This window comes from Marmota marmota, unplaced genomic scaffold (genome assembly GCF_001458135.2).
Source record: "Marmota marmota marmota unplaced genomic scaffold, marMar, whole genome shotgun sequence".
Lineage (NCBI taxonomy): Eukaryota > Metazoa > Chordata > Mammalia > Rodentia > Sciuridae > Marmota > Marmota marmota.
The window spans coordinates 10,342,090-10,361,336 of NW_025999853.1; the positions used below are offsets into that span (position 1 = coordinate 10,342,090).

Sequence of the window (19,247 nt, forward strand, 5' to 3'; positions counted from 1 at the left end):
GAATGGTGCAGTAACACTTGTATGTTCATTTGAAATACATCCAGGAAATAGTTGATACATTGGCACAAAGGTGTGGTGCCTTTATCACAAAATTGGGAATTGTATGTATCACACATGAGGTGCAGAGGAACTAAAGAAACTCTTTTTTTTTTCTGATTAGAGATTTTGAAACTGAGAGGCCACTGCCTGTGTGACATGAAAAAAACTTGCTCATTAGATGGGAATTCTCAATGTACCTCCTGCCTAACAAAATCATCTTATAAAGCACAGAGTGATCCCACATGCAAACTTGGAATGGCTCTATTGAAAGTGAAATACAGCCTGTGACGTACAAGTTTAATGGGGCTGGTGGTTTAGCTCTGTAGATTTTCCCATCAGATGGGCAGCAGAAGCTGGCTTACCCCGTCTGGTATTCTCTATTGTTCCAGGGAAACAAAAGTCACACATAAGGAAAGCAAAGAGAAGTCAGCACCAACTCAGGGCCACCCATCACCCCACCCAAACCAGAAGAGCAGGAGGCCAGTGTGATGGAATATGTTGTTCTTTCTCCCACGAGCTGGACTCGGGGCTTCCTGACCTGTCCTTGAAATCCAGAACAAATGAAATCTGGAGAACAGGTCCCACCACCACAACCAGTAAAGAGAGCAGTTGCTGCAACTACAACAGAATCTATTGCTTTAAAGAAAATAATCATAAAATCTACAGGCAATGTAAACAGTCCCACCTATTTAGATTGGCCTGCTGACATTCTAGAATGTCAGAGGGAAGAGGAGAAACCACAGAGGGAAGGATTATTAGCAACTGATGTTGCCAGGAAAGGAGAATAAGTATTTTAGAGCTGAAGAGTCCAATGACCTGCTATTTATGAAAGAGGCAACAGAGGCTTAAATAAAGGTTCAGAAACTTACCTAAGGTCACTCAACAGGCAGTATGAGAATCCAGGTTTTGACTTCTGGTTCAACATGCTTTCATTTATGGCTTTACTTTTTTTCCCCCTCTCTCTCTTGATACAGGGGATTTAACCCAGGGGCATTTTACCCCTGAACTACATCCCCAATTCTTTTAAAAACTATTTTATTTTTGGACAAGGTCTCACTAAGTTACCAAGGCTGGCCTTGAACTTGTGATCCTCCTTCAGCCTCTTGAGTAGCTGGAATTATAAGCATGTGCTACCATGCTCAGCTACTTAGTAAATAAATTAAAAAATGAAACAAGGCAATTTTTTTTAAATAAAAAATTTAGCAAAATCAAACATGTACCACCTTCCAATAACTATTATTATTTTTTATATTTTTCCCTCCAACATTTATTTATTTTCATACATTTAGCTTAACCATGATCATTAACCATACATTTCTGTTTGGTTTGGAAACAAAAGTTGATTTTCTCACTGACAATTTAAGTAAATTCTTAATGTTCATTCATATTTATTTGTTGAACATCTACATGCACCAAATATTTTCAAATAAAACAGTGTCACTATCCTTGTAGAACTAATATTCTTGTGGAATAGACAGAGGATATATAAATAAAGATGTAATGAATAATGCTGTCCCATTAATGAGGATAATTTGTTCCTGAATAAAGGCCCCTGTGGTGGGGAATTATCATAGGCTAAAAATGTACCTATCATTAATTTTGACAGGAAAAATATATTTTTTTCTTCTCAAGCCCTCATATCAACACCCATGTATCTTGAAACAACACCAACCACATTAAAAGAGTGAAAATTACCTCATAGGTCTGAAGTTACCAAAGGATCTACATCTTTATTCCCAGAGCAACCATATTATACTTAGTATGCATGGTAACATATGCTGAATGTGCTCCATGGCCTCCTGAGCCCAGGAAGTCCAACTCCCTCCTCTGAAATGTGAAGAATACCTCATGAATTAGGTTGAGGTATGAAGTCAACTGATTTGACAAAATTCTTGTATCACTTAACGCCCCCCCCCACCCTGCCCACCCACACACTCCTACCAGAGCAGAACTGAATAGTGTAAAGGAAAGTTAAGACAGTGGTAGGAAGATCAACCAGATAAAGAAGATGGGGTAAAATGAGGACAGGCATATCTTATACAGAATAATCAGAGAAAAGAAAGGCCTGAGACACCAAAGCGACACTCAGGACAACTGTGAATGAGAGAAAAAGCCACTGGAACTATCTGAAAGAAAGCATTCTAGGAAGAGAACAGTAAGTACAAAGGCCCTGTGACAGAACTTGCTGGATTGCTCAAGTAATGGCAAGAATTTTGGTGTGAGAAGGCCCAGTGAGGAAGGACAAAATGGAAGAAGGTGAAACTTGCCTGGTGGCCAGGTGCTAGATTACAGAGGACCTTGGTTGTTATGCTCAAGACCTGAGTACTTTGGAAGGAAGTAGAATATTTCGAGCAAGGAGTGACACAGTCAGATTCATATGCAAAAACAGACTGTAGATCAGGGAAATAAATTAGGAGACTATCATTCAACTGACAGAAGATAGATTGAGTCAGGGTTACAGTGGTGCAGAGAAAAATAGTAATGTTGCAGTTGTACTTTGAATATAAAGCCAACATGGTCTGTTTTGAGTTACGTGTGATACGTGAGAGAAGAGGAAGAATCAATACTATTAGTAAGCCTTATGCATACTTTGTGCCAAATCCTGCGCACACACACACACACACACACACAGAGAGAGAGAGAGAGAGAGAGAGAGAGAAAGAGAGATATCACAATCCTATGTTTTTATATGCTCTTCTGTCCACTGAATTAAGGATAAATAAACAATGGCCTGGACATTTCTGACCATGTACCAATCATATATAAACACCTATGATCATGATTTCTAGGTGAGGCATGTGACAATAGGGGGTATTTTGGGAGTATGTTTTCTTTAATTTTCCTCTTAAAGTGAGACAAAAGAGGCTTTTTATTTATTTATTTTTTCCTTAGAGGAAAGCACAAAAAAGCCTAGATATAGAATTCAATAAGATCACTCTCAGATTTCCAAATTTTGCTTTTAGAAACTTTGGGAATTTCTCAATTTCATAGGTTGTGGCAACACACACTGCTACTATGTGGGGATTTAAAAGGATGAGCAAGCATCAGTCCCCTTTCCCAGGGAGTTTCTCATCAATCACAGGAGATGATAAAATGATACCAGTGATTAATAGAGACACCTCTCAGTGTCTTGCCAGCTCATCGCCCTCCTACCTGGATATCTCATCCCCCTTCCCCACCCTCACAGTCAATCTGGTCAGCCACAGTGAGAGCTCTCTCCTTCTGGCCACTGCTAATTTGATTAGTGGTCCATGAACATGTGACTTAAACCAAATCAAGAAACCAGATTTCTTCTCCAAAGGATTTAGAGTTAGACTCTAAAGTGATAATCAGCTTCTGCTGTCCACTGAATTAAAAACATAAGCACTGACTTGGGCATTTCTGTCCATATATCAATTGTAATGGAGAGAAAACCCATCTGGAAAGCCAGAGGGAAGGATGAAGCAGGCATACAGAGTGGCTCTCAAGTTCTGCTTTTGGCTTCAGAGATCCATGAGTTAATGGAGAGTATTCAAACAAGTACTTTTATTTTATTTTTTATTTGTTTAAATTAGTTATACATGACAGTAGAATGCACTTATATACTTTGATGTATCATACATAGATGGGATATAATTTCTCATTTTTCTGAGTATACATATTGTAGAATCACATTGGTCCTACAGTCACATACATACATACAGTAATAATGTCTGTTTCATTCTACTATTTTTCTTATCCACACATGCCCTGCCTTCCCTTTCTTTCACTTCCTTCTACCTAATCTAATGTTATTTATTTATTTATTTTGCATTACAATTCTTAATACACATAAATACCACACTTTTTGTATTTCTGTTTGTATATAAAGTGTGTTGACATCCAATTCAAATCTTCATACGTGTACTTTGTATAATGATGACCAACAAGTACTTTTAAAGGATATTTTTCCCCCAGTGTTGGGGATCTAGCCCAAGGTCTAGGGTACGCTAGGCAAGCACTCTACCACTGAGCTACATTCTCAGCCCTAAAACAAATGTAATACTATCCCACTATCAAGGCCAATAAATGACTATAAACATGCTAAGGGGACTCAAAGAGGGGGAGAGAGTACATCTGGTTGTGCAGCAGGTGGGATAAGGGATAATAAAGTATTTGTGAAAAATTTTAACAATTGAATCTATCTTAAATGAAAGGTTGAGAACATTAATTTAAAAACAATATTGGGGAGAATAATAAAATTAATGAAGATAGCTGTTTTCTAAAAAAGTAAGAGCTCTTAAGACAGATCCTATCCTTGCATGAGCTATGGCACAAATCAACACAACCTAGTCCATTTTCCACTTGGAAATAGTTATGACCAACTACTAGTCCATTTCCATTGTTCTCCTTCTAACTCCTTTGTTTTAAAATTAAAGAGGACATCCAGAAAAAGTCCTGTATTTCTACAAATAAAATATCTTCCAAAATAACATGAAATAATTTGTAGTAATAATAATATATAAAACATAAAATAATAATATATAAAATTACAATGCTGTAATTTTCTATGTAAACTTCATCCCTGTTTTCTTATTATGGGAAAAGTGGTAAATAAACATTTCCAACTAATGAGACTTGATTAAGAGGAAATGCAAACCTAATTTCACTCCAGGAAAACTTGTTTGGCTCTGTTGGCCTTTTCAATGTCTGTATCTTGACTTTCAGATGTAGCAAAGGGCCACAGATTACTTTTTTCTGGGAGAAAAGATGTTTTGACAAACTTTAAAAACATACCAAAACATGATACTTGAACAAAAAATTTGGTTTAATTTGACAGTTTTCATATAATATTAAATGTGAATATATCTGAAACTTAGGAGAACTATGCATTTAGAAGGAACTACATAAATAGGCATATGATGTTGTTATATATGTTTATAAGTACATTGATTAGTAAGAGAAATAAAGCTAAACTTAGTGGAAAAGTTCTGGAAAGAAACAAAAAAGTGAGCATTTATACCTTATAGCTAATATAATCTACCTTATTAAGGGAAGATATAGTTTTTATAGTATAATAAATTTAGATAGCAAGTCAATGAAATTTTACATTTGAAGGCAGCTCATGTTACTCATTTAGCTGTTGATTTATTAACATTTTGAAATACTAATTACTCCCAAACCAATTTTTATTATATCCTGGCATTTAGAACTTCTATAATCTCAAAATCTTGTCCTTCTTTCACTTTTCAACTTGCTTATAATCCCTTTATTTATTTATTTATTTTTTAAAATTTTTTAGTTGTAGTTGGATACAATACCTTTATTTTATTCATTTAATCCCTTTATAATAGGTATAATTGTAACATTTTCTGTGTCATGAAGCGATACTAGCCATGTTTCCTTTTTTTAACTTTTTGGATTTTTTTATTCTAATTTGTTATATAGGAAAGCAGAATGCATTATAATTCTTATTACACATATAGAGCACAATTTTTCATATCTCTGGTTGTACACAAAGTAGAGTCACACCATTCGTGTCTTCATACATGTACTTAGGGTAATGATGTCCATCTCATTCCACTATCTTTCCTACCCCCATTTCCCCTCTAGTGCCTTTGCCCTATATAGTGCTCGTCTAATCCTCCAATGCTCCCCCTCCAACCCCATCATGAATCAAATCCTTTTATATCAGAGAAAACATTCAGCATTGGTTTTTTTTGGGGATTGGCTAACTTCACTTAGCATTTTATTCTCCAACTCCATCCATTTACCTGTAAATGCCATATTCAAAATGCTGAGTAATATTCCATTGTGTATATATATACCACATTTTCTTTATCCATTCATCTACTGAAGGGCATCTAGGTTGATTCCACAGTTCAGCTATTGTGAATAGTGCTGCTATAAACATTGATGTAGCTGTGTCCCTGGAGTATGCTGTTTTTAAGTCCTTTGGGTATAGACTGAGGAATGGGATAGCTGGGTCAAATGGTGGTTTCATTCCCAGTTTTCCAAGAATTCTCCATACTGCTTTCTATATTGGCTGAATCAACTTGCAGTCCCACCCACAAAGGATGAGTGTGCCTTTCCCCCCACATCCTCACCAACACTTTAATAAGTTTGTATTGTTTGTATTCTTAATAGCTGCCATTCTGACTGGAGTGAAATGAAATCTTAGAGTAGTTTTGATTTGCATTTCTCTAATTGCTAGAGATGTTGAACATTTTTTTATTATATTTGTTGATTGATTGTATTTCATCTTCTGAGAAGCATCTATTCAGTTCCTTGGCCCATTTATTAATTGGGTTATTTGGTTTTTTGGTGTTAAAATTTTTGAATTCTTTATATATCCTAGAGATTAGTGTTCTATCTGATGTGCATATGGTAAAAATTTGCACCCAAAGTATAGGTTCTCTATTTACCTCACTGATTGTTTCTTTTGCTGAGAAGCAGCTTTTTAGTTTGAATCAAAGGGAAAATAATTAGGGAAATCACAGGCTGTGTTTAACATCAGTACTTCCAAGCTATAAGTTGTACCAACCCCATTCTCAACAAATTGGAAAAGCAGCTAAATATGCAATGCCAGCACTCAACAGTGTCAGGGGCTATACACATATCATCTTATTTAACCTTCTTCGGCTCTGTGAGATGAGAATCAGTACCCCCATTTTAGATAAGAGAAACCAAGAAATAGAGGTAAGCATTTGCTTAAATATGGCTAATAGGTGGCAAAACCAGGGTGTCAGGTTTAACCTTAAGCTAGTTGGCCTCTAATGATCAGAGACTGTATTGGTCCTTAGCTGTGTGAGGCTCTGCCCTTAGTGCTAGGTGTCCAAAAGAAGATAAATTTTGTTTCTTCTATTTTACAGATCTCCTGGATATAGGTTGCCTGAAGAAAAGGGTTTTGCAAAGATGGTGAATGTTGGTTTATGTTAGAGAGCTAAATGGGAAATTGGGATAAAAGCTCAAGGGAATGGTGGGACCCGGTTCCCCTTTATCTAAGCACTGACCCTCAGTGTCATGAGCTTCTTCTCCGCTAGGCCATTATCCAGAGAGCTTGGTGACCAACAGTATATAAAATATTTGCTCCAACCCAGGACTATTGGCTTTAAATAATTTTTCAGAAGCAGATTCAGTTTCTATAAGGGTTGAGCTGGACTTCTCTGTGTATTACTCTTACAGGTTCTTACCCACACACAGAGTAAATAGTTAAAGGTATAGTAAATTTCACAAAGGTGGGACATAATTCCAAGCCACATATTTGTTTAAATGATTGGATTACTTGGATTTAGTTTCTATTTCCCTCTTTATTTCCTTCTGAAAATGATATAGAAAAAAATGCCAGTTTATTAAAAACTAGAATTTGATACAGATTTCTTTACACACTACATTAGGCTAAAGGCATTCTGTGATTGTTGATCAATCCAGCCATTCTGACTGGAGTGAAATGAAATCTTAGAGTAGTTTTGATTTGCAATGTTAAATTATAAAGATGTATGAAAATGGACAAGGACTGCCTGAAATAGATCAACGACTGGGCACATTTGGCTGGAGGGCTTGTTGTAGGAGGAAGATCCAAGTCATATTACTTTATGATCTAACACATGTGACGCTAACAATTTTTCAAGGCAAGACACTTAAAATATGTTCCAAGTGTTGGTACCCAAACAAATATTTTCTTCCATATGCTTTTAGGTGTCTTCATTTAATGTGCACATTTGTGCCTACCTTTAACTCATATTTACATGTGGACTTTGTACAAAGTATAGCATTGTGATTAAGAGAACAAGCTTTGAAATCCAACCTGCATTAAGAATCTTTATCTCTACCATTTCCTTGGGCAAGTGACTTCACCTTTCTAAAGCAGTTTTCCTCCTTTGAAAAGTGGAGATAATCCCTATCTCAAGGGTAATAGTAAAAATTACACTTGTTAATGGAAAAGGTTTCAGGCATGCATGTGTCATATCCTAAGTCTCATTAAACAGCTGTTATTATTAATGTTGGAAATTACCATTTCCATCACAGGCTGCACGGGGATGGGAAGTGTTTGTTGAATAAAAACGCAGGTGACCCATCTCACAGACTTCTTCCTCTCCTTTATAATTGCTTACCTGTCCAAGGACTATGATCTCAGCTCACGCACTGCAGTTGTCAACCGCATCACCCATTAACCTGTCAAGTAAGACAATCTAAAAACTCCAGGCATACTTTCGAATAAGGATCTGGACTGTTGAACTGGAAAGCTAAACCTAGAGGCGTGACAATTGCCCTTCGACCCGTCCCCTGCTTATTTAAATGGTGCGTCCCTTCAGGTGTCGCTTGATAAAATTTGTGCTGAGCGCTCCTGGTGGATTCGCTGGACGCGGCAGGGCAGGAGGCTCCAGTTCTCACCTGCCCGAGTTCCCTGGTGCGTTGGCTGTCCTGGCCACCCGGTCGCGCACCTGGAGAGCGCTCAGCGCTGTGGGCAGATTCCCCAAGTCGCAGACTTCGGGCGCAGCTCGCAGTGGAGAGTGCTGGGACCATTACCAGCTGGTACCTCCGCTTACCTTCTTATCTGCTCTAAGGCTCCGGACTGCGGGAGACACCTGGAGGACGCCTCTAACCGCCCTAGGACACCACGCCCGCGGCGCCCAGGAAATAGAAGCGAGTGCCGCCGGCAGCTGAGCTAAAACGCTGGGCGCGGGCTGCGCGTCGCGGGGCCACCAGTTTCCGCGCAGAGCGCTGGCCACCGCCAAGCCATGGGCGCGCAGCGGGACATTGGCACCTTCGTGGTGTGGGACTACGTGGTCTTCGCCGGCATGCTGCTCATCTCTGCCGCCATCGGCATCTACTACGCCTTCGCAGGGGGCGGCCAGCAGACCTCCAAGGACTTTCTGATGGGCGGCCGCAGAATGTCCGCCGTGCCCGTGGCGCTGTCCCTCTCCGCCAGTTTCATGTCAGCTGTCACGGTCCTGGGCACCCCCGCAGAGATCTACCGTTTTGGGATCATGTACAGCATTTTCGCCATCACCTATTTCTTTGTGGTGGTCATCAGCGCAGAGGTCTTCCTGCCGGTGTTCTACAAACTGGGGATTACCAGCACCTACGAGGTAAAGGGGAAGGTGGGGGACTTTTCAGGCTCCTGGAGGTGTTTTCTTGGGGATGAATGGTCACTATCACATCAGAATCTTTCCTTGTCTCATCACCTGTCACCTTTCCCTTGAGGGAAAAGTGTTGTAATGACTATAAAACCTTGGGATTTATTCTCCTGAGCTCAATGAAAAAAGAGCCTTCCAAAGTAAACGGAATGATTGGACTTGTTGCTCCCTAGGGTCCTTTTTTACCTTTAACGTCTTTGATTCCCTGTCAAGGGGAAAGATTTTAAAACTCTTTGGGGCAGGGTGGAGGGGGCGTTGGGGGAGGTTAAGTTGGTAAAGTCCCAGCTCCTCTATCTTCAAATAAATCTTCTAGTTCCAAATCCTTGTTCAACCCCCATTTACTTTTCCAGGATGACTGCTAGAGAATTTGCACCAAGTCAGAGAGGCAGGTACTCAAATTTTTAAGGTCCTGTTAACACTTGTCCAAGTACCTGCAAGGAGACCAAATTTTACCACCTACTAGCCCCGTGACCTTGGGCCACTTATTTAATTAGCCTCTTAAAACTATTTCCTCATCTCAAAAAGAAAATAATACAATCCACTTCATCCAGTTGTTGGAAGGATTAAATAAGATGATGCAAAGTATAGCATTCAGAATAATACCTAGAGAAGAGTAAGTGCTGGGGAGATGTTGGCCATAATTGATGTGGTGCTGGTAGAGGTGGTGGTAGTTTTCATGGGATCACTAGAAAAAAATACAGCTGGAAGAGTTTTAAACAGCTTTGCCATCTCTCTCTATGGAAAAGTGATTAAGGAAAACCATTTCTTCTATTTCACAAACCCTCTGGGTATAGGTTTCCTTAAATTGTCTATAGGAAAGGGTTTTGCAAAAAGATGAATGTTGGTTTATGTTAGAGAGCTAAATGGAAGGTGGGATAAAATCTCAAGGGAATGGTGGGACCCAGTTCAGTACCTTCAGTGGTTTCCTTCACCCAAGCACTGACCCTCAGTGCCATGGACAAGGCTGAAGTTTCTTCTCTGCTAAGCCATTATCCAAAGAGCTTGGCTTCTCTTCTCAGTGGCCTCTACTTTCTTAGAATCTATGAAGTGTTTGCTCCAACCTGGGATTTCTGGAAGGTGACTTCTCAGTGAGGCTGGTTCAACTGATGTTGGGACTGGGCCCCAATGGCACAAGAAGTATTGGTGACAAATTCTGCCTGAGCTCTAGGGATACCATCCAGATTGAAGCACCCCAGGAGAGCATAGCCTACTCTCTGTGGTCACTGTGTTTGGAAAAGCTGAAAGGGCTCAGTCATCATCCCAGAAGTGAGCAGGGTGGACTTTCTGTTTTGCTGGGAAGTGACAAACTGGCAGTCTCAGGACAAATTCAGTCCTCTGTTTGTGTATATATTGTTTTAAAAATTAATTTAGCATTTAATGATGAAGAAGAATTCAAATAAAATTCCAGATTCTGAATTCTTTTGAAATTTCAGAAGACTGATAATGCTTGCTCAACCTTCCCTATGGCCACAAGAACTCCAGTAGGCAGTCGTTGCTCTAATTCTCTTAATTCTCTATACTGAGGCCTTTTTGTGTTCGCACAGTTATTTTCTTACGGTAGAGAAATTCTTATCTGCATTTATGTCTTTATCAAAAATCTAAAAAGAGAAAATGACAAAGGTATTGTTTTCAAATACAGTCACGAAAGTGCATTATTTCTTCAAGATTATTTCTTCAAGATGTAAGAATATTCTGGAATGTTAAGCTTATGAAAAATTGGCCTATGTCACTCATGTGCCTGATGATACCTTTTCACATTCAAATCTGTGAGCTCTGACCTGTAGTTAACCAACTTGAAAACTTGGAAAGAGTTTGAATAATCTGGCAAGAGGATTTCTGTCTTTGCAGATGGATGCTGCTCTCATAATCACTGACCCATGCCTCTTTGGGGCTACAACATTAACTCAACCAGAAACAGATTTCCCACACATTTCTAATGATAGAAGCTAAGTGAGCAGGGATTCCAGCTTAAAAATGACAAAAACTAACTTTTATTGAATATTTAATTCATGCTAGGCACTAGGCTACACGTTTTATATACATTATCTGACTCAACACTCCAAAAATCCTTACAAGGGAGGTACTCTCAGATCCCTGTTTTGCAGACAGAGATCCAGAGTAAGTTAAGCTAGTGAGAGAGTATGAAACAAAGTGGACACACATCTAGCAGCGTACTTACTGGCTGTTTCTGCAGGCTCTAGTTGGTCTGTTATAACTCTGAGCAGGGTTTATACCAGTGCAGAGAGAACCAGAGAAGCAATACAAGACACATGAACTAGTGAGTACATTGTGAGTGTCTATACTACTAGGCAATCAGGGACAGGTAAGTTAGACAAAATGCTGTGCTCCTATCGATTGATCACATCATAGGTTTCCTGTGGAATACTTTTTAGTTTAATGCTGAGAGGTGGAGTTACTTATACAGAATGTGCAGTGTAACATTGAGTGATGGTTACCTTGGCATTCTTGCTCAGATATGAAATCATTCCCTATTTACATTTCTATAGATAAAATTGGTTGTTACCAAGCAATTCTAATCTCTATTTTATCACTGCCTTCAAAATATATACCTGATAGGTGTTTAGCAACTTCCAGAACCATAGACAAGCAAGAAGTAAATTTGAGGAATCTAATTCAATCGATCACTTCTTTAGTATCTTTTGGGATCTAGCTAAATCTGAGTGTCCTAGACTCTATTTTGTTTTTTAATCATTTATTTTTACTAAAAGAGGTTGGCCAGGCATGGTAGCACATGCCTGTAATCTCAGCAGCTCAGGAGACTGAGGCAGAAGGATCACAAGTTCAAAGCCAGCCTCAGCAATGGTGAGGTGCTAAGCAACTCAGTGAGACCCTGTCTCTAAATAAAATACAAAATAGGGCTGGGGATGTGGTTCAGTGGTTGAGTGCCCTTGAGTTCAATGTTCAGTACCAAAAAAAAAGGAAAGAAAGAAAAAAAAAAGAAGAAATCATAGTGTCCAAAGTTAGTCTGGAAACCCTAAAGCAATTCTCTAAGCCCACTGCATAGTGACTTGGGCTCCTGATTGGGTCTCCAGGTATTTCCTCTGCAGTCTAGTAAACTACTGGTGGCTGACCAAGACTATTGATGGACTTCTTGGTTTTGTCTTGAGTTGGTCACTGAGTCACATCTCTCGCACCTTTTATTTTTTATTTTGAGACAGGGTCTCACTAAGTTGCTGAGGCTGGCTTTGAACTTGGGATCCTCCTGCGTTTGCCCCCTCAACTTCTGGGATTACAGGTGTGCAACACTGTGCTCAGCTTGAGTTGGTCTTATATGGGCTTAAGCACATTGATTTTCCTCGATCAGCTGATTTTAGGGGAAAAATTATTTTATATATATATATATATATATATATATATATATATATATATATATCGCACATGTGCACGTGTACACACGCACACACACACACACACACACACATAAGAGATTTTACTAAAATAATTCTGAAGAAACAATGCTGCCCTGTTTCCAGTCTCTAAATGTCTTCTAAAAAGTCCTTGAATGAATTTGATACATGTAATTGACAAGGTTCATGGATTTAGATTCCACTAGCTTCTTAACATACTATTTTCAAATGCATAGTTATTTCACCATCCATTTATATCATTGGATAGTCTCCAAAACCCCACAAACTAAGAAAGGAAAGATGAGTTACTATAATCCTCATTTTCAAGAGAAAGAACCAGAGATTTGGAGAGTGCTTGCCTCAAGCTCATGAGTTAGGAGTGGGACTGGATCAGTAGCTGGAACTCTGTTCCCAAAGTCCTTGCACATGAGCTGTGTATTTGTTACCTTTTAAAAGGTCCTATTATGTGTCAGTGTCACCTATTTACCTAGAAGTCTTAAACACCCGGTCAGATTGCTTACTTAGTGTGGTTATCCCAACACTGAGGACTATAAATTTGTGCATTGGTCCTGTCAACAATTAGGTTGCAGTCTTGGTGTCCTTTCTGAGCCCCAGTGTCCTCTTCTCTAACATGGGCTTATACATAGTTCCTGCCTCACAGAGTTATTGGGAGGAAAATGTACACAGCAAGTCTCTGTAGTGTTAGCTGTGATTATGGAGTAAAAAATCTCAGCTGTCTTTCCTCTGATTATTATCTAATGCTGGTTTTCTTTCCTCTTTTTGCCCCCTGTATATGATAAGACTGTTGTCAGCCTTAAACTTGTCTCTGTGTGTAGTCATGTTATTTAGGTTAAATATATTGGACTTCAGCTCTGCATTCTAATTCTGTAATATACTACATAGTATAGAAAATAAGCAGATTATGTTATAAGATATAGCAGATTTCAAGGAGGGTAGGAGAAATTGGCAGGGTTGTTGGCTCTGAACAGAATCTGACAGGTGCTATAAGTAAAAAAAAAAAAGGTGTGTGTGTGTGTGTGTGCGCGCACGCACACAAGGACATGAGGGTAGTTCATTAAACAGAATAAAAAACAAGAGTAAGTAGGTCTTGGTAAAGACAGAAACAGAAGGTTCCTTTTGCCACGGGCCCCACCCCACCCTTAGGATCAGTCTGCTCCAATCACTTTCAGTCTTTGTTTCTTCCCTTCTTCCATTGAGAGGAGAATCTCAGAAGCTGTAGTGGCATCATGTGACTTCTTCTTGCTCAAAAGAGGCTGGGGACCTTAACTGACAGATCCATCACAGTTATCTACTATAGGAAAGGGTTGATTCCCCAAGTGAATCAAAGGAAATGTACAGATCGGATGCTAAGAGAAAGGAGAGAACAAGATTCCTTACTCTTAAAACAAAACAAACAAACAAACAAACAAAAAACAACCAAATATAATTTCATTCTTATCTTTCCAGGCTAATCTAGGGATGGAGAACAGATCAATGGTTAATAGAATTTAGAGATTTGAGAAGGTCTTGACTAGAAAGGGGCAAGCATGAGGGAGTTTTCTGGGGGTGATAGAGCTATTTTTATTCCAATTATGATGGAGATCACACAAATATGTATGTATTAAAAACCATTGAATTGTACTATAGACCAAGAGTTAATTTTGCTTCATGAAAAGAATATTAAATAAAATAAAAACACAGAATACAAATCAGTCATCATAAATTTGCTTCAGATTTCTAACTGAAATCTTCTTTACCTCTTAAGCTGCTGATTTTAAAAAAGTGTTCAGAAGATTCACATAATAACTATTTTTCTTTTTCTGGCAATAGTATTTAGAACTTCGATTTAACAGATGTGTTCGACTTTGTGGAACAGTCCTCTTCATTGTTCAAACAGTAAGTAGCTCTCCATTAATTTATTTTCTCTCGTCATATAAAATATTTTTTATCCATGGCATTTGAGTTAGCCTTACTCAGGAAACATGAGAATAAAGAGATGTTGAAAATATGAGAAAATGAAAAAGAAAAAAACTTTACTAGTATATAATATTAAACCTAAAAATTATTAAACGGTGTTGCAGCAAATGCTTTACTTTGTGGAAAATGGGAGTGATTTAAGTGAATTTAAATATTGTGTTGATCAAGCAACAGCTATATTGCTTTAGGAAAACATGCTTCCCCTTTCCTGCTCAACCAAGCTGGGGCATTACTAGATGGCAAAGATATTTGAGGGAGCTGTGGTCAGTGACAGTAGGAATTCTAACAGAGGGAAAACAAGTTGTATGTTTCACAGTATTTTTTTTTTCCAACATGTTGTGCAATAAATATGAAAAAAACTGATAGTAAGACATTAGGAAACAATTTTATTTGTTTGAAAGCATACTTTAGAAAAGGATCAGTGCTCTTTAAAATATTGTACTATAAGACCCAACTGAAGCAGTCCCTCAGAGTGCAAAGCAGTAGAATCACAAGCTCTGGAGGAGTTTTTAAAGACAGATACACAATCCAGTAATTCAAGACTATGCAAGTATAGATTTACTGGTTGACACAAATGGAAAGCAAGGATTTGCCATGCAGTCAGTGATATGTTTTTACTTCCTACTCTACATCCGGTTGCTGGAGGATTTTCATAGTCATTGTCTCATCATTTACATCCATCTTCCTCTTGGCAGTTAAGCACTTTAAAGCCTGAGTTCGCCCATCCAGGTTGAGGAAGGAGTTTTCATTCTTATTCCTAATAACAATACTCTTTCTCCAATCAAACGTTTCTGAAGCATTTGCTCCAGCAGTTCAGAGTGTCTTTCTAAGTTATTTAACTCCATTCCATTTTATATCTTTGCAAATTATGTCACTTAAAATTTATCCATTCTTAATACTTGCAGAGTAAAGAAGTGCTTTTTAGGATCTAGCAGGGATTCTGATACAGAGCTGAAGGCTGGTAGCTTGCATTTGTCAACTGCTGAAATCTATGTATTTATATTAAAAATGTCAACAGAAATAAGAAGTGGGAACCATTATTAGGAAGGCAGCCTGTCTCATTCATATCTTCAGCTTAGACAGAATAATGACTTTGGAAAGCTGGCTCAGTCTTGCAAAAAGAAGAGATTTATCACTTCCCACTTAAAGGACTTATTTCCGTATACCTACCCATGCAGTATGATCAAACATTCAGATGGTACATAATATGTTTTTACTATAAAGTGTTTTATGGAATACTCTTGGAATTAGCCTGTGTGTGATATATTTAAAAGATCAATGCAATGAAACTGATATTTTGAGAAAGACTGAATTCATCCAACAAGTGTACACACGTCAATAAATATAAGTTGAATGCATGAATGAAAAATAATATAAAAAAGATGGATTGTGGCTTTTGTTGGCTTTCAGAGTTTTTAGTGCAAATTTACACTTGGTCTAATTCATGTACACACACAAACTTAAAACTTTAAACTGGATACTTTTTTAAAATGTTACTTTTTAAAACATCAATTAGATGGTGATTAGCAATAGTTTGGAGATTAAGAGTGTTCTCTTCTAAAGTTATAGTTTTTATTCGTTATTAATTGTTTTAAATCTAGGGAAATTTATTTCAAGTTTGAGTTGATGGGTCAGTGAACATTTGCACAAATCACCACATGAAAAATTGTATTTTTATAAAAATCTGCTCATAAATGATTTTTGTGTGACTATACCACCAAAGAACAATTAAACTTACTTAACATTTTTCAAGTTATTTGAATTTTATTAGATATATTGAAACTGCTGTTTTAATTCATAATTGACTTTACAGGAATAATCAATATTTTATTTTGTAGTTAATATGTAATTCATTTGAGTTTCTTTTTTTTCCCTCTTAGATCCTTTATACTGGAATTGTTATTTATGCTCCTGCCCTGGCTTTGAATCAAGGTACATTTTAGATCACCCAATCACATAAATCCCAGTTTAGGATTCATTTTCAGTAAGCCCTAATTTCTCTTTGGGAAGATGGAGAGATGGAGAAATATTTCCAGTTACCCATATTAGCTTTATGAGAAGAGTAGGGTGGTTTAGTGCCTATACTAGCTTCTTTGGGTTTATGGATGAATATCTCCAGAATGTCTATAATTAGTAACAGGGCAGCCTGGCACTGGGTGGTGCCACTCTGGGATGTGTCCAGCAGCCATTTCTTCAGAACAAACGCCTCCTATAGGTTACATCATGAATGACTGAACTCTCTCTTTTGTGTCTATTATCGGGCGTCCATTTCCAAGAGTGTACTGTTCAGGTCCATGGTAAAATCTGGCAGGGAGGGCAGCTTTTCTACTCATAATATGGAAAAGAAAGCTCTGTGGTTTGAAATATCGGGTTCCTAGTGACAAGAAGACAGACGGTTACAGTATTATCATAAAATACCTATGAAGATCATATTGATCAACAGATTCCCTAGATTCTAGATTTGAGTTGACAAAAACAGAGAGATTGGGAGAGTTTATTAAAGCAAAGGTTCATATTTTCAAAAGGCTTTGGGGAAACCCCATGTCCTTTGAATTCTTATCAGTTGGAAGGGAGTTTATCTCTAAAACTTCCTTGTGAAATGGACAAGTGGACCCTGTGATGGTTAAGAATGTGGTGCAATTCCTGGAGTTAATATAATATAGAGGAAACCTACTAAATCCCTATTTTGTTTTCTTTGTTTTATGATGAATCTGATAGTTATTATCACCTACACTTACAAAGTGCAACAGTATCAATATAAAAGAAGAGTTTCATTATAGAATGTGCTCTTGAACTCTGAATGCCAGGCATGTTTAGTGTCAATATTACCTACATCAGGAGTGGATTATTTCCAATGTCAAGAACTGAGCTATAAACGTCATAAGTTACCTATTGATTTTAAGTGTAATTAAAGATGTTAGAGTTTTAAAGACATAGTCACAGTACTTGGTGTGCAACAGAAGCTAAGTAAAAAATCATTTAACTGAATTGAAATTAAATATTCTCTAGGTGAAACCTTTTTTTAATGTTCTTTTGGTGTTATGGAAAGCTTCAAAAAAATAGGGAGAATAGTGCATTGAATCCTAATGTACCCACCACCCTACATTAATAATTATCAACTCATGGTCAATTTTAATTCACTCCCTATTTCCCTCATTAGATTATTTTGCTGTAAATGGAAATCTTATTTCATTTATACTTCAGTATGTCTTTAAAAACAAGGGCTTGTTTTTAAAAGAGAACTGTACCATCATCATATCTAAAACATTAAAATTAATTTCTTAATTTCATATTAAGTCAGTGTTTAAATTTCCCTGATTTTTTTCAGTTTTTATTAGAATCAGGATCCAAATAAGCTTGTATAATTGCAATTAATTGATATATCTGTTGAATATATCTTTTTTCTAAAATTGAAAACCAGTTTTTTATTGAGGTATAGTTTATATGTAATAAAATGTATAGGGCACAAGTATACATTTGGGTGAATTTTAACAGTTGTGCACAGTCCCATAACTACCATCCAGCTCAAGATCTAAAATATTTTCATCATTGAATCCCAGAAATTTTGCTCTTGCCTCTTTCTAATAAACCCCACTAAGCAACTACTCTCTGATTTTTATGACCATAAATTAGTTTTCCCTGGTATTAGATTTTATCTAAGTAGAAGTATATAGAACCCTTTTGTATCTGTTTTCTTCAGTTAGCACAATGTTTTGAAATTAATTCATGTTGCTTCATGTATTGATAGTTCATTCCTTTTCATTGCTAGTGGTATTTCATCTACCAAAATCTGTTTATTTACTCCCCCACTGATGGACATCTGATTGTTTCCAGTTTTAAGGATGCCAAGAACATTCTGGCACTGTGTGTGGGGCGTGTGCTTGTGTGAGTGTGTGTGTGTGTGTGTGTGTGTGTGTTTTGTTTTGTTTTTAGACATCTATTTTCATTCCTATTGGAAAAGAAATACGTGAAAGTGGTGTAAAGTTAAACATACATCTATTCTGACCCAACTCAGGTTAGGTATATGTATGAAATTTAGGAGAAATTGACAAATAGCTTTCCAAATGTTTGTACCATTTTATATCCCATTCCACACTATGTGAGAATTTCAGTCATTCAACCTACTTGCAAACATTTGGAATTAATTTTTTTTTTCATTTTAGCCATTCTAGTAGGTATTATATGTTATTGTATTGTAGTTTTAATTTGTATTTTTCCTGATGACTACTGTTGTTGAGCTTATTGGCTCATGAATTTAAAATGACAAATAATCTAGTAAAAGATGGACAGAAAACTTGAACTGACACTTGACAGAAGCAGACATTCTTTCAATAGGTTATATGGTGATCCAACAATTTACTTAGGTCTTTTAAAATTTCTTGCAGTAATGTTTTGTAGTTTTTGATATTTAGGTCTTGGGCATAGTTTTCAGATTTATTCCTAGGTAACTGATTCTTATACTATTACAAATAGTATGCTTCATAATATAATTTTCAACTATTTATTGCAATTATATAAAAAGGCAGTTGATTTTTATGGTCTATCATAAGAACTTGCCAAATTTACTTTTAAATTCAAGTTCATCTGTGGAGATCCCTTAGGATTTCTTTTGCTGCTGTTTCTTTCTTTCTTTTTCTTTTTCTTTCTTTTTTTTTCTTTGATACCAGGGAATGAAACTCAGGGGTGCTTAACCACTGAGCCACATCCTCAGCCCTTTTTAAAATTTTCTGATTTTTGAGACAGGGTCTCACTAAGTGGCTTAGGG

At 37.3% G+C, this 19,247-nt stretch overlaps 1 protein-coding gene across 1 annotated transcript in view; it reads left to right on the forward strand.

The window, feature by feature from the left end:
* The first annotated feature begins 8,315 nt into the window (after positions 1–8,315).
* The window catches only part of Slc5a8 (solute carrier family 5 member 8), a 45,653-nt gene continuing 34,721 nt past the window's right edge, over positions 8,316–19,247 (forward strand). Inside the window, exons 1-3 of the mRNA XM_015482872.2 lie at positions 8,316–9,089; positions 14,336–14,401; positions 16,363–16,414. Coding sequence (XP_015338358.1) covers positions 8,739–9,089; positions 14,336–14,401; positions 16,363–16,414 — 469 coding nt within the window. The 5' untranslated portion in view covers positions 8,316–8,738. The remainder of the gene's footprint in view (positions 9,090–14,335; positions 14,402–16,362; positions 16,415–19,247) is intronic.